The 22,479-nt window shown below is 46.3% G+C and overlaps 1 protein-coding gene across 1 annotated transcript in view; it reads left to right on the top strand.

The window, feature by feature from the left end:
• LOC147433252 (uncharacterized) overlaps positions 1-21,996 on the top strand; it is a 33,278-nt gene extending 11,282 nt beyond the window's left edge. The window contains exons 7-8 of the mRNA XM_086492874.1: positions 19,266-20,883; positions 21,651-21,996. Coding sequence (XP_086349000.1) covers positions 19,266-20,883; positions 21,651-21,776 — 1,744 coding nt within the window. The 3' untranslated portion in view covers positions 21,777-21,996. The remainder of the gene's footprint in view (positions 1-19,265; positions 20,884-21,650) is intronic.
• Positions 21,997-22,479: the final 483 nt, after the last annotated feature.

The following is a 22,479-nucleotide window of genomic DNA, read 5'->3' as shown; positions in this document are numbered from 1 at the left end:
CACGAGACTCTTGAGAATTTGTTCGTTGTTGCCGTTAGTGGCCGGAGATTCTTCTATGGTAAACTCTAGCTTTCTCTTCATCAGTATGTAGCCGACCGCGGCATGGGCCATAAGTTCTTGCATGGTAGAGACTTGCTTGGATAGACAATATTCGTGCAATGGTGATGGTAGTCCAATGGTGTATCGCTCGCATTGGGCCTCCAAGGGAACAGATCTAAAGAAGGACACCTGAAGGTACACGTCGAGAAACCTTTGGTTATATTCGTCCATGGTTTCAGTGGCAAGCATTTTCAAGTTGCCCCCCTCTGCCAAAATCCAGACTTCAAACATAGAAGTCATGTAACTACGTGCAAAAACTGTCTTGAAAGCTTGCCAGGTCCTTGGAGCATGCGGTTGTGTTGCGATTGAACTCTACCATTGCATAGCATTATCTTTAAGAAATCCCGTTGCTCGAGAAATCTTGGATTCTTCTGTATAGTTCCCTAAAGCATAGATGTTGTCGAATTGCTGTAAGAACTGCAATGCTTTCTTGTGATCTTTCACCCTGAAAAAGTGAAAAATTTGATTGTCGTGCCACCATCTTTGAAATCTTTTGGTTGGTGAGGCACATATCCCAAGTATGGATAATAAGAGTATCCATATGGGCTCCAACCATTGTAGCCTGGTGTTGGAGGTGGGGGCAATGGCGGTTGCACTAGATCAGGGTCAGATGGCTGCACCATATTCCTGAAGACTCCCCCCGATCGGAACAGACGGCAGAGAAGGTTGCCGGTTGGAAGCTCTCGTACTTTCTGGTGCCAGAGGAGGAGGTACCACTTGGGGCATCAGAGGGGGTAACATGTAGTTCAAAAATTGTTGAAAACATTGCAGCATCGGAAGATTCTGCTGAGGATGCCGTGAAAGAATGTCGTGGAGTTCGTTGAGCAAAAACTGCAAATATTCTGCTGAATCCATGAGTTCCAAGTCTTGGGTTCTTAATGGCTTATGCCCTGTAAGACATGAGCGTGTCCGATGCGCGATGAAGTAAGGGTGGGAGTGGCTAATAAGTCCGGGTTAGTCCCTCTCTTGTTGATGTGATTAGTCCCTCTCTTGTTGAGAGAGCCTGCCTAGAGGTTAGTCAGAAATCTCCTCTTGAGGTCTCTGGCTTGGCTCCCGATATGGATTCTTTCATCATGAAGGAGTGCTTTGATGTGTTGTTTACAGTTCAACAAGCTGCTTTTCGTAGAAAATTTTTAGTCTCTCGTCTTTCCGGACGCGATATGATTTTGGGCATTCGATGGTTTCATGTGCATAACCCTCTCATTGATTGGGCGGAAGATACGTTCACTTTCAATGCCAAAAGTAAATCTCCCATTGTTATTCGTGGAGAGCAAGTTGTTCATTCTTCATCTCTCATTTCTAATGTGCAGGCGGAGATTGAACGGATTCAGGAGAAGGAGACTCTCTCGGTCTCGTCTTCTCCAAAGCATGATACACAGGATTTGCATGATGATAAGCATGATGAATTGCATGATAATGATCATCATGATGATTTGCATGATAATGATAAGCATGATGATTTGCAGGATCAAGATGTGATTACTCACAAACATGATGATTTGCAGGAAAAAGATGTGATTGTTCACAAGGATGATGGTTTAGTTGATGCTTTTTCTAGCCAAGCTAACCTTGTTGCAGATTCGATCGATCAGGAAGAACCGATCTTGGCTCTCGAGCCTAGGTCTAGAGAACCCCCACACGAAGTAATATGTGTTCGTATGATTAGTCAGCACGCATTGTTCGAGTGTTTTATTCGTGATTGTTTCCTGTATTTTAGTCAGTGTCTTTATGTGATCCCTTTCCAAAGGCATGTCGTATTGTATGTTGAGCACGATTTACTCATGAATGAGCACGGATGTATGCGGATTACTCATGAAAAGTTGAAATGTTTGCATTCCTTGTTCAAGGAATTCACATTCCATGTCTCTTCCTTGGGCATGACATAGTATCAGAAGGAGCACAAGAAAGATTGAGCATCAAGCATGGGCATGTCCATTGTGATTTGCCACTGTTGATTGATTTAGATCAGAAAGACAAGATTCAATCTCATTGTTTGCGTGTGTGTGGTGAACAGTTTGGCACTCCGTCTTTTTGTTGATCTACATTGCATGCACAGTCTTTAGAGAAGACTAGAAGTTTTCCACTCACTTTACATGGAATCGGTATGTTCATGTTTTTGTGTTGGAAGTGGTTTCAAGAATTTTCAGCCTCGGGGATTCTTGAAGAAGGTAGACGCATGATTAAAGACAAAGTTGAAGCAATGAAGGAGCCACATATGACTTTGTGTCGCTTTCGGCGTGGCCCAAAGAAGAAGACTTTGCAGACCTTTATGAAGTTCAAGTATCGTATGACCCACACATCAGAGTGGGCAGGTGAAGAGTCCTTTCGAGGATTCCGGATGTTGTTGGCGATCTCCCTCGATGCTATATAGTTCGGTACCAGTACCTCACGACAAGGAGGGGATGTCACGTGACATCCAACCCTATGTGTCCGTGGACGAGCTACAACATGACCAGGGTTCAGTTCAATCAAGTCAGTCTAGAATAGGAAGTGATCTGGCACTTTTGTGAGTCTGTTCGCAGACCGTGCATGACCAGTCACTTGAATTAGATGCATATCCTCCGGTTGCACACAGCATGATCATAAGCATTCCATCAGAATCCATCAGGAATTTTGCACTGCATTAAACCTATTTTCCCTATTTTTGACATTTTTCACTTATTTATTAAGTGACTTTTGTTGGGAACTAGGTAGGGCAATTTTGCTAATATAATATATAAGCAAACCAAAGCTAGCACTTTCTGGCAGAAGAGGCAGCAGGAGCATTGCTCAACAGGTCACTTCTCAGCAAGAACAAGAACCTCAGTCTGGCGTTTTTCCTCACAGCCATACCAGCGTTTTTCAGCCTGCCTTGGGCAGCGTTTTCAGCCTACCTTGGGCGATTCCAGCAGAGTTTTTCATAGGAGCATTCAGCCCTGCCCCTGATGATCCCCGCGGCATGGTTTGCATCAGCAAAGACAATACCAGCCAGCGTTTTTGAAGCAGCCCATTCAGCATTTTTGAAGCAGCCCATTCAGCGTTTTCAGCAGCAGTTCCTCAACCATTGGACAATGTTTTTAGGGTGGTTCTAGAGCCATAAGATAGCGTTACTTTCAGCAGCAAGCAAGCCAAAACAGCCAGCAAAGATCAGCGTTTTCATACCACAGCCATTAGCGTTTTTGGGGACCTAGCCGTCATGAAGAATTTCAGCCTTCAAGTCCACAACCGCAGGTAGCTCGTTGAGTTGTCGTCGTCGTCTCCACACATTGCATCATAGTTCTCAAGTTTGCATCAAAGTCTTGTATCGGTTTGTGCAATCAATAGTAGACCACTCTCGCCATCGAGAATGGGGCCTTCGGAGGAGGGTTTTACAACTCCCTGGTGTCGTAATCTCTTCTCTCTCTTCTATCAGTCTCATGCACCTTCACGCACAATGTCCATTCACTTTGTTTGTGTCCATTGCACTCTCATTAAAGAACGGAAGGCTCTCCCTTCCATAAGTAAAAGGAACCTTGAGCACAGTTTGGAGCACTCATCTTGAGCAAAGTTCAACATTCATTCCATTGCACCTTACAGGCATTGGGTAGGTTGGAGAGGATGTGTTCATAGGTACAGTTTCAGGAGCCTCGGACGAAGCTCTAGCTCTTTGACACTTTGATGGCTTCTGCATTGCTCTATGGAGCTGAGATTTGGGGGCCTTCATTGGATCATCACGGGAGGATAGGTCGCATTGATGGATGGGGAGACCTGGAGAAACCCTGGTCTCTATGATCTCGCGGCTCATTAGAGTCAAGGCTTCAGTACCATGTGCCATTATCCGAGTAGAGCTAGTTGCCCCCCCCCCCCCCCCCCCCCCCCACTAGTGGTTGAGGCGCTCACCAGATCTGTCTCCTTCATACACCGCATGTGGGAACTTCTTAGAGACAGATACGCCCGCCTTGCACTTGAGTCCTCTCGACAGCTAGTCATGCAGGGAGATACAACATGTTGGTATGGGGATATGACATCATGGTTCCAGGCGCATGGGTTCAGTATAGACAGGTTGCCCCCCTTCGAGTACTCACTGGATACACCCTCCCTGACTCTTATACAGTCCGAGATCACCAGGCTCATCCGCCAGTACTTGACTCAGTTAGAGACCAAGAGGACATGGATACAGCCAGCACAGGCGCTGGCTTTCTACAGAGAGCATCTTCTCCAGCTTACGGCGGACGGTTTTGTGATGAGGCCCACTTGTCTCATGGGATACGGTGTGCTATTGGCCAATTACGTAGATCTTCACACCATCTGCGAATTTTGACTGGGAGATACAGCGGAGTACCAGTAGAGGCCAGGATATGCTCCCTCTGTGACATGGAGCCTGAGACAGAGTTACACTCTACATACCACTGCCCCGTCTACTACGAGATACGAGGGTGCTTCCATTGCTTGTTCAGAGAGGGCTTTGGACCACTCTCCAGAGTCATGGGGTACGAGGATCAGAGATTCCTGGGGTTTTTTCTGCTTGAGTCGCGTTGACACAGAGAGAGCCTGATGAGAGGAGAGGCCAGCCAGTCTCAGAGACACATCACAGACTTCCTTAGAGCAAACACTGGACACTCAGAGGACCTACTACCACAGCAGATCTTGTTGTCTCACACCAGAGGCACACTGATCCACCGAGCGACTGAGTTAGGGAGATCGAGACGCCCACGACCGTGGAGGACTACACAGCATCGACGGAGGCTACATCAGAGGATTCGGATCACTTTGACTTGACATGCATGACTCCCGGTCAGATTGCTGACCATGGAGGAGATTGATGAGATCCGCCAGCGACCAATGCTGGATCTCTTATGACTTGTGATTTAGCTATTCCGGCTAGTTGCTTAGTTCACACCTACTAGCTTAGGATTTCATTTCATTTCGTGATGTGATTACAAGCCATGCAATGGAGTCAATACTGAGCGAATAGGAAGCTTGGGGAATGCCCAACGCTCCCTATCGCTTGGTGTTGACCTGGTAGAGTCACTACATGCGATAGTGGAGTTTTGTCATTTTTGTTACTCTTTGTATCAGATCCACCACATTGTAACTTTTTGGTCTCATAGGTCACTTGTGCCTTTTGAAGACGTTAATATAACATTTCATTTCATCTCTCTCTCTCTCTCTCTCTCTGTCTCTCTCTCTCTCTCTCTCACACACACACACACACACACACACACACACAGACACAGAACCTTCATTCACAGTATCACTTCAAAGGAAGTGGGCCCTTGAGGGTGGTTGAGACCCGACATGCGGTGTCATCTCTTTTCTCTCTCTTTCATTGTGTTCAGCTCTTTCAAGCCCAGTAAAGTAACCATGTGTTTGTGCAAAGTACTAGATCCGAGTTCAAATCCTTAAACCCTTTCGTTGCAAGTCCTTTGAGAGGCTCAAAAGGTTGCTAGAACACTTCCTAGGTTGTCCTACTCCCTAGAAGTAGGAGTTATAGCTTGTCCACATGCACATGGGGTAGATGGGCAGAAGACATCTTTATATTATATATGAATATTCCACAGAATACAATTGCCAAGGAGCTCTCTGTGTAGATGCCCAACCACACACTGATCTACGAGAGTAGGTCCCCAAGGGCACTTATTTATGGGCACTATGGCTCCAAAAGCAGTAGTTACAAAAGCTAGGGGCCCACAAAAGCAGTATTGCTTAAAACATGGAGCCCCAAAAGCTTGATAAGACAACGGCTTTCAGAACATGGTCAAAAGCTGCTACTTGTCTTCCATGCTAGCATCTCATGAATTGCGGTACAATCTGTGGGCCTGCCATGCTATTTACCACTAGCCCCGATTATCATCTTAGGTTCTCCCTTTATTTCCTATGTTGAGCATCAATATCCACGCCATCACTTTGTGACAAAAACCACCAACAGGGTGAGGATGACTAAAGAGGGAACAACAATGTGAGGGAAAAGCACGAGTGGAGACACTCATCCGGGCCAAAACCATAAAGCTGCCCTCGTAGGGAAGGTACCAACGCATCAAGGAGACCACCACAGCTATTCCCAAGGAAAAAACAAGAACCAAAACACAACAGCAAAAGATTACACCCACTGAAACTCACACACTGACAAAACACCCGCGCAAACCTAACCCAAGCACGAGAAAAACAAAAAAAGGCAACAACACGCAAGTACAAAAATAGAAGAGGAATGCGCACACAAGAACTCACACCCACACCCAGCTTGCACACAGAAACAACACACAACATGCAATCAAAAACAAACAACCAAAAAACAAAAAAAAGAGAAGGGAGAGAGAGAAAGGGGGGGGGGGGGGGGGGGGGAAGCGCCTTAATAGGGGGTAGGAGAGAGAACGATACTGACAAGGAGTCAAGGTAGCGAAGGAGGCGGACTGAGGTTAGGGATTTGTGGAAGTGTAAAACCTAGATCTTCACCATTTCAATTCTGTTGCACCTGACAAGTCTAGTCCAATTTCGTTTGTTATTTGGCATGTGGTGCTCGGAGACGCAATACTTTCTCTTCAGGCCCTTGTATACTCGATCTGTATTGGCTCGGCAATCCTTTGACTGTCACTTTGGCTCGGCGAGAACTTGGCACATTGATGTGATAATTTACACATCATTCCTCATTGAATTTTTCTCTTCCCTCGATTGCGAATAGAGAGATCTACCCTCTATGGACCCTCTTATGGCGTATCGGCACTTTGCTTTGTACGAGCTTGCTGATTTTTGTTGTACCTGTAACTGGCAAGCAACTTTTAAATATCAAAGTTATTGTTATGAATGCAAAAGCACCAAAGTCAAGTTTCAACTGCTATTAAAACGGATGCTCTAAAGCATAGAAAGTTCAATGCTTCATAACTAGGGCTTAAAGCAGGTTTGTCGTTCACATGCCACGTCAGCATGTTCGTACTGGTGCCATGTCACCACCCATTCTTCTAGTTGTCAATTATGGTGAAAATTCACATCATGATTGAAACGAAAGAGCAGAGTGGATCTCCCGGCTACACAACCGCCTACAGACACGCGTCGTATGAACCACACGACCATAGCCACCATCTGGCAGCTCCCTCGTGCGGGGGCCAGTGTTCGAGGACATAGGCGTGCACGTGTAGGACTGAGCGTCGGCCATCATTATAAAAGGGAGGTCAAGGCCTCATTTGTAGTTATCAACTCCCACAACGACAGGGTGCCGGTCCCAACGGGAAGCCGCCTCCACGTGGCGGGACTGGACGTCGACTAAGTGCTTCCCAAAAACTCAATGGGGGGACCACGTACGGTTGAAAAACCCTCTCCGTGTGTAGGAGTAAAATCCCGAAGGGGAGGGGGGAGGACATTAGTGATCATAATGCCTTAAAGACGAGTATGAGCTGCAAAGCTAGATCGGGGTGGGTTGGGACTGGGAGAATATGGAAGGCAAGAAGGATGGTCGGACCTAGGGAAAGCCCTGTAAAAATCATCCGAGGATGTCGAACGGACCTATCCAGGGAAAGTTCTGTAAAAATCATACAAGGATGTCGAGCGGACTCAAGGGGGGAACACCCTGAACGCCCAGATACTTTCCGTCGGTTTCCAACCAACCCCCCTAGGTTTAGAGGCTCGGCTTCTCATATTTGAATGCAAGGGGAGAAAGAATGTACCTCATGACACAACCGGTGGCAGCCAAGAGGGACACAATCCCTGGAGGACCGCTTGGGGGGAGAGGCTTTTGGCCGTAATTCCGCACCAACGGTATGAAACACTTACCCAGTGGAAGGGGGGACGGTGACGGCCTGAGACCAGAACCTAGACTGGTGGACTGTGAAACGAGGGACGGGTGAGGTGAGGCGACGAGTTCCCCTGACCCACTTCATTTCACGATCCACCAGCGGATGGGTGTTTCATACAGCTGAGGTTGGTGGGTTGAAAGCGCTCCTTGTGTAACCTTTCCGCTGGTCCCCCCCTTGACTCACGGAGAGAGTAAACTCCAAACTAAAGGGGTGGCGGTGACGTCCTGAGACGGACTAGTGGGTTGTGAAACGGGGGATGGGTGAGGTGAGGCGACGAGTTCCCCTGACCCACTTCATTTCACGATCCACCCTCCCTCGGGGCGGTGCCAATGCCACCCTCCACGGAACAATCAACGTTTGTGGAAGGGTGGGTGCGCCGTGAAACGGGAGACGGGTGAGGTGAGGCGCCGAGTTCCCCTGACCCATCCCATTTCACGGAACACCCTCTACTTCGAGCCAAAATCATGGACCCTCGAGCTTGGTGATCCACCCGCAAGTGTACCAACTACGTGATGAGTTACAGTAGGGTGTGGATTCTAAAGTCTTGCTAAACACGGGACCGTTATGGACCACACCCAGATCAAGGACCCGCTTGTCCCTCGGCTTTGCCCACCGATTGAGAAGCAAAACGTTGTGCGGATTGTACCAATACTACATGTGAATCCACGAGTTTAGAGGATGGAGTTGATTCGTCAACACGTTGGCAGTTGTGACCATGAAATCTTAAATGCAGGATAACCATAGTCCGGAAAGTGGGTTGTCGGTCCCCCGGGAACGACATACCTAACCCGGACCCCTCCAAACTAAAGGCAAGCAACCTGTTCATTAAGTATAGTCGTGCATTTTCTATGAATTCACAACCATATTATATAAACGATCCAAGAGCACCAGTTAAGGGTACCTGGGCTGACGTGGAAGAGGGCTGCTACCAGGTACCCTCGGGGAGGCGGGCGCTGGGAGCTTCCCCGAGTACTGCGAGCGACAGCACCCCAGAAAATGGGGAGCGGGGCTCCGCTGGTCGCTGCTACGGTGAACCCGAACTCACAGAAACCGGGAAGGACGGGATGAACCAGTGCGTAGCGGGGCAGCAAAACTCACTAGCTATGGCTGAGACTGGACGCCTCACAGTTAACTCGGAAGGGCAACCATCTGAGGAGCTGAAGGGCGGGGGCATAGACCAAGATGGACCGAACTCAACAAGGGAAGTACGGTACACTGAGGTCATGAATGCCGATCAACTTCAAAACAACAGGCTAAGATCCTTGTCGATACCCGAGATTGACCCGGTCGCCGCCCCAAGCAGACCGGCTAGAGAGGAACGGGTAATGATGAGAGGCAGGCTTGGGAGGGGTGTTTCAGAAGGGACGGTTGGCAAGCTGTGCATTTGGGGCGCTAATGAACACACCGAAGTGTCATTCAGCAAGGCCTTGAGACGCGCACTAAGATCAACCTCCCTGTTTGCAAGTATTGAGCTTTTGGATCGATTCCTTAACAATCGGACGGGGAGCACCCGCTTTGATGTTTTCACTTCTAGTAAACAAGCAGCCCTAGATGTCCTCCAGATCATCCAAGCGGAGAGTAGGCTTAGGTGGTTTGCTAAGATCTCGCTTCCTTTCGCTAGGAGAGATAGGAACCGTTTGAGGCCGGCGATGAAAGTGTTGAAATCGCCGATCTTTGCCACGCTTAACATTAATGGACTCCGGTCGAAGCGGGGGGAGTTGGAGTACATAATGTTACAAAAGACTTGGAATGTGGTGGGTCTCCAAGAGACTCGACTATTTCAGGGTGCATGGCCCCTTAGAATGGCGGGGTATTCGACATTCCAAGTGCCAGGGTCTGATAAGCCAGGGGCCAGGGGACTTGTGACCTTGGTCTCCCAGGAACTCAGAGCCTTTGAGTTGGGAATGTCGGACGTAAACTCCTTGTTTGTTCAACTCTTTCCTTTAAATATGAAGGATGGTTGGATTTATGGAAATGTTTGTCCCGCAGAGGCAGTTAGTGGATGAACGAGCAGACGTTTTAAGCGCGTTAGCTTCGAAGCTTCGTAGGTTGGGCAGAAAGGGCCTTCCTCTCCTGATCGGAGGGGATTGGAATCTTAGACGGCGCCCGATGAAGAGATGGCTGGGAAGTGAAGACCTTGATTTTAAGATTGTCCAAACGAGAGGCTCTGGACTCTCGTATCACTCTTCCCGTGGTAAAGGGCGATCAGACATTGACTTCTTTTTGGCCAATGATCTGGCCCTTCAGTTCCTCGGCCATGCCAGTGTCCAGAGATCGGTGGATGTTTCGGACCACTGGCCTGTTAAGGTGAAGTTGGTGTGTGATGCGGTGTGTGCGGAGCCTCCCCCACCACCCCCCCCCTCCATTGATGCGACTAGAATTGAGCCAGCGGCTCAACTCTTTTTACACCACAACTTCTGGGATTCCCTACCAGAAGCAGCGGAGGAGGGGGAAATCACGCAAGCGGCGGTGAACCGTCAGTCGAAGAGCTTTGAGGAGGCAGCTGAAAGAGTCTCTCGAGATGTTGGTGCGTTCTCCGTAAGGCCCCCCAAGAGGCCTAATAGAGGCTTTAGGCTAGACCTGAGAGCCCGGAAATCCATCAACCGAAGACGGGAAGCTTGGAAGTCTCTGCGGGATGCAGAGAGTGATTCCTCTAGTGAAGATAGGGCGTGGAGGAAGTTTGTTGAATGCCGAAAAGAGGCGCGAGCTGAAACGAAGAGAAGCAAGAGAGAGGCTCTCAAACGATTCATGCTCAAGAGCGTCGAATTGGCAAGACGCAAGGAATGGTATGCTTGGTGGAAGCATATGAAAGCCGTTCTAGGGGGGAGCAGAAAAGGAGGGCCCGCTCAACCCCTAAGAGACCAGAATGGCGAGCTGCAGGCGGACGAAGAGAAGATCCGAGACATTTGGAAGGATCATGCTTCTCGCGTCTTCGCCGATCCCTCCGGGCACAGCAAGGACCCAGAACACTGGCAAAACCATGCTGTGCGACTTTGGCCTAGAATAGAGGGCATCAATGATTCTATTAGGTGGACTGAAGTTCGAGAGGTATGTCGCAAGATCAAGCGGCATAAAGCAGCTGGGATAGATGGCATTCCCCCTGAATTTTTCAAGATCCTTATGCAAGACAAGGGAACTAGATCGGATCGATTTAAACCAAATACAGACATGGGAAGAGCAGTCTTCAAACTGCTATGTACTTGGTTTGATTCAGGGAAGTTGCCGGAGGCATCATCTACCTCGGTAGTGGTGTATATCCCGAAGAAGGGTGATCTTTCTAATCCGGACAACTACAGAGGGATTTCTCTTATTCCAATCTCTCTGAAGCTCTTGACCTCACTCGTGATCAATAGGATCTCAGTGAAACTTGAGGAAAGAAACTTCTTCTTGCGTGGTCAAGCCGGATTTCGGACTCAGGAGGAATGTGTGGCACAAGTGATTGTCTTGAAAGAGATTGTGCTCAGACGAAAGGTTGTTAAGAAACCGACGTTTGCGGCATATATTGACTTTGAAAAGGCGTACGCTACAGTGCCACACGAGGCGCTCTTTTTAAAGATGGAAGCCATAGGGATTGGAGGTCGTTGCTTGAATTTCTTTCGAGCCTTGTACCAATCTTCCAAGGTCAGAGTGCGGGTGGGAGCGAAGTTGAGTGAGGAGGTCCAAATCGCCCGTGGCGTGCGTCAAGGGTGTCCCGCGTCGCCTACTCTCTTTAATATATTCATTAATGACATCTTGGATGAGAGTGCGACTGACCTTGGGGTGGCTATTCCAGGCCTACTCCTGAAGATCCAGGGCTTGCTTTTTGCAGATGATTTAGTTTTATTTGCGGAGTCTAAGGAGGAGTTGCAGGCTAGATTAGATAGATTGCATAGTTGGGCGGAGAAGTGGGGGATGAAGTTCGGCATAAAGAAATGCCAGGCGACCGTGTTCAACGGGGACCTTGAGGAACTTATTGCCTTCAAACCCCACATCGGACCTGAGGAGATTCAGGTAGCTTCAGAGTATAGGTACTTGGGCATCTTAATAGACAGCGAAGTCTCGATCGATACTATCCTTAAGGATAGGATTGAAAGTGCACGTAAGTCTTTGTATGCCCATAAACATCTTCTATGCTCTAAGGAAATTCCGATGTGGTCAAGGTTGGCCTTTCTCAAGGCTTGCGTCTTCCCAGTGGCGACTTATGGAGCGGAGATTATGGGCTCACATGACATGAGGAAGTTGAACCCATTAGAGACGCTTATAGCAACTGGAATGAGGTGGGAAGTCGGTAAGGCCGCGAAGTCGAGTTCTGTGGCAGCAGCAACTCTTCACCGGGAGTTAGGGCTCCCCCCCGTACCAGCTTACTGTGCAGGACAGAGGGCACGAGCTTTTGCCAAGTACGCAGGTCTAAAGACTTGGATTGCAGATTTGGTTAACAATATACCAGAATGGAACCAATTCAAGAAGTGGACTTGGTGTAAAAGGACAAAGTTTTGGAGGGAGAGGTATATCAACGGCGCTTCTGTTAAAACCGCAAGACAGGAGAGCTGGAAGCTTTGGGAACACTCACATCAATGTGTCTCCCTTGATCCTTATATCGAGAGGAAGTATGAGGACACGCGTGGATACCTCTATAGGCAGAGCATTGGGAAGAACCCCTGTGGGATGGAGGAGAAAGTCTTGTTACTAGCAAGAGTGGATGGCTTAATGCTTAAGGATAAGATTGAACGGGCACAGTCGAGGACTTGCCCGTTGTGCGGAATGGAAGAAGGTTCAAGGTCACTTACGCACCTGTTGGTACAGTGCCCTGAACTGGACAATCTCAGAAGCTCAATACGACCCTGTTTGGAACATGCTAGACGGCTGTTAAACAATCCTAGCGGTGAAGATACCGAAGTGTTACTCCTGGGAGGGGAGATTAGCGGAAAGCGATTGCCAGGTTGGGTTGTCCCCCGTGGGGCCCATAATGGTCGTCGTGGACCGCAGTTGAGGAGTGCCTATGCGGATAACGTTGCAGCATTCCTTTGCGGGGCCGTACCGCGATACTACAATGCTCTGGCCCGCGAGGGTGTTTGAAGCTCGTAGGGCTTGTAGTTATTGCGTACGGTGCAGTCTCGCCTAACATGGTCCTGGGGCTTTCCGAGCGGGCCTTGGTGACCATGGTTGGCCGGATCGGGATGCCTCCTTTGAGCCGACGCCCACCTTGGGTATGGCAGTCCTACCGGACATCCACTGGACGGGGGCCTTTTTCTACCAGGCGAAAATCTTGGAGTACCTGGGCAAGATTCAGTACGGTCTGTGAGTTACAAGGGTTTGTCCCTCTCTCTCAGCCTTGGTCCTTAAATGCATCACTGAATTCGTTTGGTGATTTCCCGACGTTACCCTCGGGTGGCGTGACTAACAAGGGAACATGGACTGACTAACATGGCATGAAAAGACTTTTTACTCCCCCGAGGGGGAAACTTGCTTCCATTCCCCGTTGACATGCCACGATACGGCATGGAGGCGCTTTTCCCTTTGTCGGCATGTCCGCAAGGTAATCTGTCTTTGACTCGTTTGCGTGCACGCGAAGCAAAGGCAGTTCCTTGCTGGCTTGCCGGCTCTAGCCCAAAAAAGTAAAAAGTAAAAAAACGACAGGGTGCCAGTGGTTAGCCCGTGAGGCTAGGAGTGCGCGAGGTCACCTCGAGGAGGTGAGGCCGAGTGGTATGGGGCCACACTGGCCGGTTTCACACTACGTTCGCTCGGACACTGGACGCCCATCCCGACGGTGTCTAGGCTAGATCCCCTTTTCTGTAAGAGAGACATAACATATTTCCCCCCTTCAGAACCATTGATATCCTCATCAATGAAGTGGGGATACTGAGCTTTCAAAGCTCTAACTAATTCTCAAGTAGCAAACCTTTCAGATTGACCCTTCATTTAATTAAGTACTCGTCATATGGCGCGAATGACGGGTATGATGATCTAAAATTGCCTCTAGTTCTCAAGGACAACTATCTTGCCATACATTTTCCTCGATAGGCACAACAACGTCGGCTTCGCCTAATTTTTCTTTAAGGCGGTTGACATGAAACACCGGATGTACTCTAACATTCGAAGAAAGAGCCAGTTTTTAGGTAACTTGACCAATCTTCTTTGTGACCAAGAATGGACCACAATATCTAGCTGAAAGCTTATAATGCTTTCCTGTTCGCTTGGGTATCTTCAGATAGACCCATTGTCCCACCTCTAGAGTCTTGGGAGATCTCTTTTGATTAGCATAAGTAGTGACTCGATCACGAGCCGTTCTTATACTATCCTTGGCCAATTCGAGCATTTCTTGCATGTCATATAAGAAATCACGAGCTTGGCGTTCCTTGACTTTCTCTAAGCCAATAGCAATCAGGAATTTAGGCTCGAGTCCATACATCAACATGAATGGGCTAAATCCAGTAGCAGAATGCTTGCTACTATTGTAGGAAAACTCTGATTGTGGAAGATACCTTTCCCAATCAGATTGTGTGTGAGAGACATAAGCTCTCAACATGTCCTTAATCTTTGTTTCATCCTCTCTTTTGGTACGTCGGACTCAGGCTGGTCAGAAGACTACATACTCAACTTTGTCTGAAGATGAGCAAACACATCTTGCCAAAATCGGCCAATGAACATATCCTCTGGCAGTCCATATAGCTTGTAAAGTTGATCGACAAATAAAACTGCCAACTCATGGCTTTTTATTGTAGACTTCATTGGTATAAATTTCGCCATTTTTGTAAGTCTATCGACCACAATCCAAATGGTGTCATTGCCCCGACTAGTATGTGGCAAACCAATGTCCATGGAAATACTTTGCCACTTGGCATCTGGGATTTCCAATGGATGTAGCAGGCCAACTTTCTTAAGGCGCTCTGCCTTACTGACCTGACAGTGAGTGCATCTCTTTACATAGCTCTCTATGTAAGAGCGCATCCTTGGCCAATAGAAATATCGCTTGACCAAAGCCAAAGTTCTTTGGATGCTTGGGTGCTTAGGGCATTCGAACAAAATCCTTTGTCGTACCTTATCGATTTCTGGCACGCAAACTTTTCTATTTTTGATCAATTGTCCACCTCTAATGGAGTATTGTCACTGTCTCGTCTCTCCAGCACGACTCACTTGGGTCTCCGGACCACCCAAGCCTGTACACGAGCCATGCCCCGCTTCGACCTCGTTCCATATCTTGCCAAAATAGCTATCAGAAGGACATAGCCCTCTGAGAGAGAGATAGAAATCCGTTGAGATTTCAGCCATAGACAAGGCATTAACCTCAAGAATTCTGCTGAGTGCATCGGCAACTCGATTACTGGATTCTTTTCTATGACGGATCTCAAAGTCAAACTCTTGCATAAGCTCAACCCATCTAGCCTTCGCTGATTACAGACAGCGCAAGGAGTGATGATCCGTCCATGCAACAAACGTAGAGCCATACAAGTAGTGTCGCCATTTCGTTAATGCGTGGACTACGGCGTAAAGCTCCTTCTTATACGTTGGATAACGCATTTCATCGTCAGAAAGTTTCTTACTTTCAAACGCAATAGGACGTCCATCCTGGTATAATGCAACACCAATGGCATAATCGCTAGCATCTGTTTTAACCACAAACGGTTTGTTAGGACCCACAATGTGCAACCACAATGTGCAATATTGGCACGGTAGTCACCAAGTGCTTTAATGTCCGAAAGCTCTCGTCGAGACGCTCATTCGAGACAACATGGGGATTACCTTTACGGTGAGGACCCGAAGTCTTCGGTCCTTTCACCCCTCCTTTTAGAAGTCGCGTGAGTGGAGCAGCAAATTTAGAGTAATCCTTGATAAATTTGCGAAAAAATCCAATAAGTCCTAAAAAGGACTTTACTTGGCGCTCATTCTTCAGAATGGGCCAATTTCGCACTTTATCTAACAGAAGCTCTTTCTTGAAGAATTCACACTTGGAAGCCTTAATGATGTGACCCAAATACAGAAGCTCTTTCTTGAAGAATTCACACTTGGAAGCCTTAGCATAAAGCTTCTCAGTTCTCAGTACCTCGAGAGCAACGCGTATATGCGCTAAATGCTCAGACAAACTTCGGTTGTAGATCAAGATGTCATCGAGAAATACAGCAACGAAGCTGCGTAAAAATGGTCTCAGCAGATCATTCATCATCTACTGAAATGTAGCTGGAGCATTGGTCAAACCAAAATGCAAGACCAAAAACTCATAATGACCATAACGCGTATGGAAGCATGTTTTAGGAACATCTTTCATTTTCATCTGGTGATAGCCTGATCGCAGGTCTATCTTCGTAAAATACAGCGCTCCATGGAGCTGATCTATTAGATCGTCCATGCGCGGGAACGGGCTTCTTGATAGTGAGCTTATTCAATCCCTTGTAATCCACGCAGAAGTGCACAGTGTTATCCTTCTTTTGAGAAAGTAACACTGGCGCTCCCCACGAGGATTTATTTGGCCTATCAAAACCCCTGTCGAGATAATCTTTCAGCTGTCGCTGAATCTCGTCCTCCTCGGTTTTACTAAACCGATACGGTTGCTTCAAGAAAAGATGACTACCAGCCACCAACTCAATGCCATGATCTACTCCTCTCGAAGGCGGCAAGCCAGGAGGTAGATCATCATGAAAAACATCCTTGAAATCAATCATGATTTCTTGGATCAAATTGGATTCATTGGAATCCCAAAGTTCAATAGAAGAACATGAAACATTTTTACGAAATCCACTAACGAATCAAACCAAGCAGAATGGTACACACTGATAAAAGTCAACATCAGAAGACTTTGTATCTTTATACATTTCCAAAGCAGTAACAACTGGTATTGCAAAACTATTATTTATAGAAATCTGATTACAAAGCGACACAGATACATGAGGCATGTCCTGTTTAAGAAAAACAAGAGAGTGAATTGCATAGTCTATATACAATGAGTTTTGTTTATCATGAAACCATGGAATTCCTAAAATAACATCTACTCTATCCAGGCGCATGATGTGGAAATCCAGGTTCTCTTTGTAATCAGCTAGCTCGAGCGACAAATGTGGAACCATGTGATTCCATACATCCGTATCCTCGCCACGAGCCATCTTCACGCGATACTCATGGTCAGTGTCCCTCGTCCGCAGGCTCGGTTTCTGCACCAATTTTGCATCCACAAAATTGTGTGAGCTTCCATTATCATGGAGTATGGTCACGTCGTGACCATTGATCTTCCCTAGGAAACGGAGATCGTGCTTATCAAACACTTTGGTGCTAAAAGTACAATTAGTGCATGAACTGTGCGCTAAGTGATGGCTCTTCTCCTGAGAAATTTGTGGTTTTGTACGGAATCGTGGCAGTTGGACCACGCTGTGAGCGCCCAAAAGCAACAATGTGCGTCCACAGATGCTGGAGATGGGTTTCGCCTTCGAAAATATGCGTAGTCGTCGACTGAGCTGTATTTTCCAGAGCGGTAAGCTAGGTGTTAAATCCCTAAAAAGGCCCCTTCGAGAGAGGTCAAGCGAATGTTCGTCTGAACGTTCGCGTTTTCAGAGCAGTAACACTCTGGTGGAAGCTCTGCGTGTAATCCATGTGTATGGAGCATGCGTGAACGGAATTTGAATGTTACCTGGCGCGTAGTCACGCTGCGCATCCGAGCTGGAGGAATCCTTGGTGAAGTCCTCAAGAAACTGTAAGTTTCACGCGAAACTGAGGCCTTTTCTGCACTTTTCGATCGTGAAAAGTTGAACTCCGAGGAGCTCTACGCGTCAGCGTGAGCGTCTGAAGGCGAGTAGGAGATGGCGGAAGCACGAGCAGGTGAGAGGGAGGAGCGGTAGAGAGAAGCAGAGGGTTGGAAAATGAGTTTCTCTGCAAGAAAACTCACTCTCTGTAAGCGATTTTAATGAGTTGCAGGTTTCATATTCTCTTTAAAAAATTCATATTTTAAAAGAACTCCAGTGTCCTTGGCCACTTAAATAAAAGAGTCCTTGGTTAGTTAATAAACTCAACGCAAGGAGATCGAGTTGCGTAAAAAAAAATCAGCGAGGGGGCAACAGCATGCGACGCGTGGAGAAAGAAAAGCCACGGACCAGCGCGTGGCTGCTTGTGCCCAATGCCAGTTCGGAGCCAACGTGGAGGAGCAGCACACCTTCTCTCTCTCCTGTTAACGCATCTCCTCGCTCTCCCTTGTGCCTCCTCTGCAGACTCAAATAACGCAAGCAAAGGGGGTGTGGGAATCTTGGCAGCGGGGCCCTTGAAAAATGGGGTAAGTGGCAGCACGAGGTTGACTTCGGCACCTGGTGTGACCAACACTGTGGAGATGTCGGCAGCAGGGTTTATTAGCTTGCTACGGTTCTAAGGCTTTGAGAGCCTACAAAACCGCTTCTATCAGCTTATGCATTGCCGCAATATTGTAAAGACTTCTCAAGACATAACCAGATATGTCGGAAATTCATTGGCCCTCCTGTCGTTAGCAAACATCCGCACCAATGTAGAAAAGATCAAGGACCAGATGATACATGTGGAGTATCAGACTTCTCAACAAAAACTTGAAATTGTTGAAAAAATAGAGATGGGCATTAAAGAGCACAAAACAGACCAAGCTTTTGTGAATGATCTCATTGATCTGATAAGGCAAATTGCATGTGCTTTGAGTGTTGCGGTTGAAGATTCTTCTGAGATGAAAGTGATAGTTGATGACTTCAGGAGAGAGAAAGAGGAGGCAGCATAAAAAAAAGAAAGAGAAGAGGAAGCCTTTATGGAAAATAAAATTTTGTCCATTTTTTTAATTTTAAATTATGTTCTTTATTTATTTTTTCACAAGCAAAACAGAGGAAAATACCCAAATTCTTCTATATATTTTCAAAATAAAGTCGAGAACTTTCATGAAGCTTTTATCTTGTATATAGAATTTATGGTCACATTACCAAAATTTGGCAAGAGCCACTTTAGTGGCCCCAAATACCAGACTGTGTTAAGGTATATTTAGGGATGTAAAGGCCTATATCCAGTAACAAAATGTATACATCAGCCGACAGATCAGTATTTTCTCTTACCAGGGTTTAATCTAAATTAAAATATCACAACGGATGCTTACATTATTCCACATATTTGGGGAGCATATCTGCTTCATAGTTTCGATTTGAGGAGATAGCCACGAGGAGCTACAGGGAGCTTGGTTGTCATGGCCATGGGTTTATTTTTCCAATATGGTCTGGCTCAAGATCATAGGTCTATACAGGAGACTTGTTTCTAAGTTGGCATAGAGACTGTAGTCTAGCTGATTAGAAGATGTGTGTCGTGGCTTATACTACTAGGACTTTGTCAGTCCAGTATCTGAGTGTGGGTGGGTAAAGTGTGAGAGCAACTGTTTACAAATTTGAAAAGGTTGTTTTTGGTTTGCATGCTCCTTCAGATGTTGTAGCCTGCAGTCTGACAGGTTGTTCTCATTTGCAGGCTCAAAACACCTAGCCCAGCAACTCCTCCAGAAAGATTACCTACTCGAGTCAAAAGGGACGTAATGATTGGTGCGAAGAAGCAAAGTGGTGGCCCAAGAGTTGGGCAAGCAGATCATGATACTGGTGAATTGCGCACGAGCAAAGAAAATTTGCAGCTTGCTGAAAATAGGACTTCTTTGGGGTCAGAAAGTTTAAATGCAGCTTCAGGTCTTTTAAGTAAGAGGAAAGACTTTAAACGGGGTGGGACTGATGCAATTGCTGCTCAAGTGAATAAGAAAAGAAGGCTAGACTCACATCAGGCGAACCATGGGTGTCGGTTTGCCAGCCTACTTATTAAGAAGTTATCTAGAGTGCGGGCTACAAAAGCGGTTCCCATGCCAACGCCGGAAGCAGACACTCTACCCCTGGGAAATGATTTTACCAGAAACAAAACGTCTGAATCTTTTATTGATGGAAAAGCATCTGGGAATGTTTGTAATAGACCAAGTCGTGTACAGGTCACAGAAGCTGCAGAAACACAGGAAAAAGCCATTAGTACGGATAAGACAAGCTCCAAGAAGAAGGGGAAAGCTAGTTGTATTGAGGTAAGAGATGTATTGGAGGACATACCATGTGAACCTATAAAAGAAACATCAAGGGAAAAGCTCAAGGTCAAGAAATCTAAGAAGGGTCACAAAGGCCACAAAGGCAAGGAGAGGGTGAAGTCCAAAGATAAAGTGCACTTACCAGGCTGCCCAAATTTTAAAAAAGGGCTGAAAAAGAATGACCTGATGAAGGGCATGGGGAATGTGTCCATGGTTGGCTTCATATCAAATGACAATAAAGTCTATTGGAAAAAGGTTGATAGCTTATGTCAAGGAATTATTGAGGATCAGGATGCGGAGAAGATGAGCATAACCTATAAGAATCATGAAACTAAAGAGAGGATTGAGGACAGGAGTGTGCTTGAGAGAACTGATGTTCACCTTATCACGGTTGGAGAGGGGAGAGAGTCCAAGAAGAGGAAATTGAAGACATCAAATGAAAGAACATCAGATAGCATTCATACAGAAACCAGAGGTTGTGATGTGTTGCTTGAGGGCAATGCCATGAACTCCTGGAATGCAGTAAAACCGCAAAGGGGTAAGAAAAAACTTGTAAAACACATGCTCATACAAGAGATGCGGCTAGCATCTAGTAAAGCACACTCACTTGCTGGTTCAAAATGTGAAACACATGCAAATGTTAGTATGCAAGTTCCTCTAGGGGAACAGACGACCTTGCTAGAAAAAAGAAAGCAGTTCGAGGATAGGGGAAGAAATTTGATTTCAAGGCAGCCTCATCTGGAATCAAAATATCAAGTTCAGGGGTGTACTAATTCAACGCTTGTCGCTAATGGACAGGCTCGTAAGAAGAAGCACTCAAAGAAGTCTTTACACAAGGTTTGTCGTAAAGGCTCCAACAAACTCACTCCTTCAGTTAATCAAGAGGAGGAACAAAACAATAGATTCAATAATCTTAGTGCTTATGGAGCTGCCACTACAAGAAGTAGAAAGGCAGGCTATCATTTAGATAGCTGTGAGAAGAGTAGAGAAGCTGCTTTGGAGTCTTGTCAAACAGAACCTCTTTCTACTAAGGTATGAACTATGGTTATTTTTGCTTTAACGCCTTGTATGAATTTTGATTTTGACAGCATTGCAGTTTTTCTTCCAGCTGTTATGCATTTGTGAGTGTAGTGATATTTTAGATAGCTCGATGCTCCTCAAGGACAGGATCACATTATCCATCAGTGTGCATACTGCACCTCATCATGTAGGTCCTTTGGAAACATAGATGTGTCAGATCCTGATTGTGAAAGAAAAGTTGCAAAAGTAGAAATTGGGAGCTTCAGGACCCTCGTGCAGCTTGATCGATCTGAGCTATCATGGTTGCCACTGCCAAAATATTTTCCACTTTGAGTCTTGATGTATGTGTTTAGGATGGGACTCGTGTAGTTTTGTCTGTGAAAGAATGTGCTTTTCAAAGGGATTTGCTGATTGATTTGTCCGACAAAAAGGGAGTTAATCGCTTGTGTTCCGGTTGTGTGTTGCCCTATTTCTCCCTCCAGTAGATCTAGAGACTTGATATAATAGGTGGATTCAAACTCCACCCCATTCGCATACGCCATGACTCTGTAGGTCCCCTCTCACCCCATCAGTTGTCATCCCTCTACAAAAAATAGACCATCCCTCTATTGCTTTTACATTGTATGTGGATGGCCAGCTGGGCTGGAAAAAACGACGATGGAATTCGTAGAAGATGCAAGGGTGAATGTCTTGTTTGTTTGTTTCTGGAAGATAGCCAGAGTGCTGTGATGATCAATTTGGCCCCGCTGAAAGTGTTGATAGCCTCACTGAATGTGCAGGTGGAAAGAACAAATGGGGCCAGCAGGACGATTCTTGGCAGAAGAGTGCAGAATCCGGAGAAATATATCAGACAGACAAAGTGGCATTGCCAAGAGACCAAAAGTTTTTGGGCTTTCTCAGTTTAAACTCAAGAGGCTGATTGAGGACTGGTGCAACAAAATCAATTAAGAAATGACAGCTGGTGCAAGAAGAAAATGGAGCCACTAATTTGTATTTAGATTAGAAGGCTATAGAAGCATTATAAAGTCTAGAGTAGTTCCTATGGCTCTGATGCTCATGTTATCTTTCTTGTAAACAGCTGTAAAGAAATGCCCCCTCTGTGAGCGAGTTGGGTTCTTGTGGTCTTTCCTTGTGTTTCTGTTCTTTCTGATGGTTATCTTTTTGGCTTGGGGTGGGTGGAATGATCAGCAAAGAGTGTGTGTATATGAAGTAAATGTGATGCTTCGTGCAGTTTTTGTTGTAGAAGAATATGCATGTTTCTGTTTTTCCTTTATTACCTTCTAGTCATATATATGATCGGTACCAACTTCGCTTTCATCAATTTCGGACTATCACTGTCTTCTCTCTGTGCAATTTTTCCTTTTTGAAGTTATCTCCCTGTATAGCTTAAATTTTCTAGATTTTGATTTGCTTCAGTTTGCACATATTATGTTTCTTTTTGTTCAAGCTCAAAAGTGCTCTCTGTTATGATTTCTCTGTGTCTGTATGTCTGGTTTCTTACGTTGTAAAAATTGACAAGGGAATTTCCTTTTAGGCCTGAATTGGCCCGAATTTCGATTGTAACTACTACAATAGTTGTATTCTTGAGTTTTAGTTCCCATGGCAAAT

Source organism: Adiantum capillus-veneris, chromosome 20 (assembly GCF_014529385.1).
Source record: "Adiantum capillus-veneris isolate H3 chromosome 20, ASM1452938v2, whole genome shotgun sequence".
NCBI lineage: Eukaryota > Viridiplantae > Streptophyta > Polypodiopsida > Polypodiales > Pteridaceae > Adiantum > Adiantum capillus-veneris.
The sequence above is the reverse complement of the archived record's forward strand: the minus strand, read 5'-3'. Positions and strand labels throughout refer to the sequence as shown.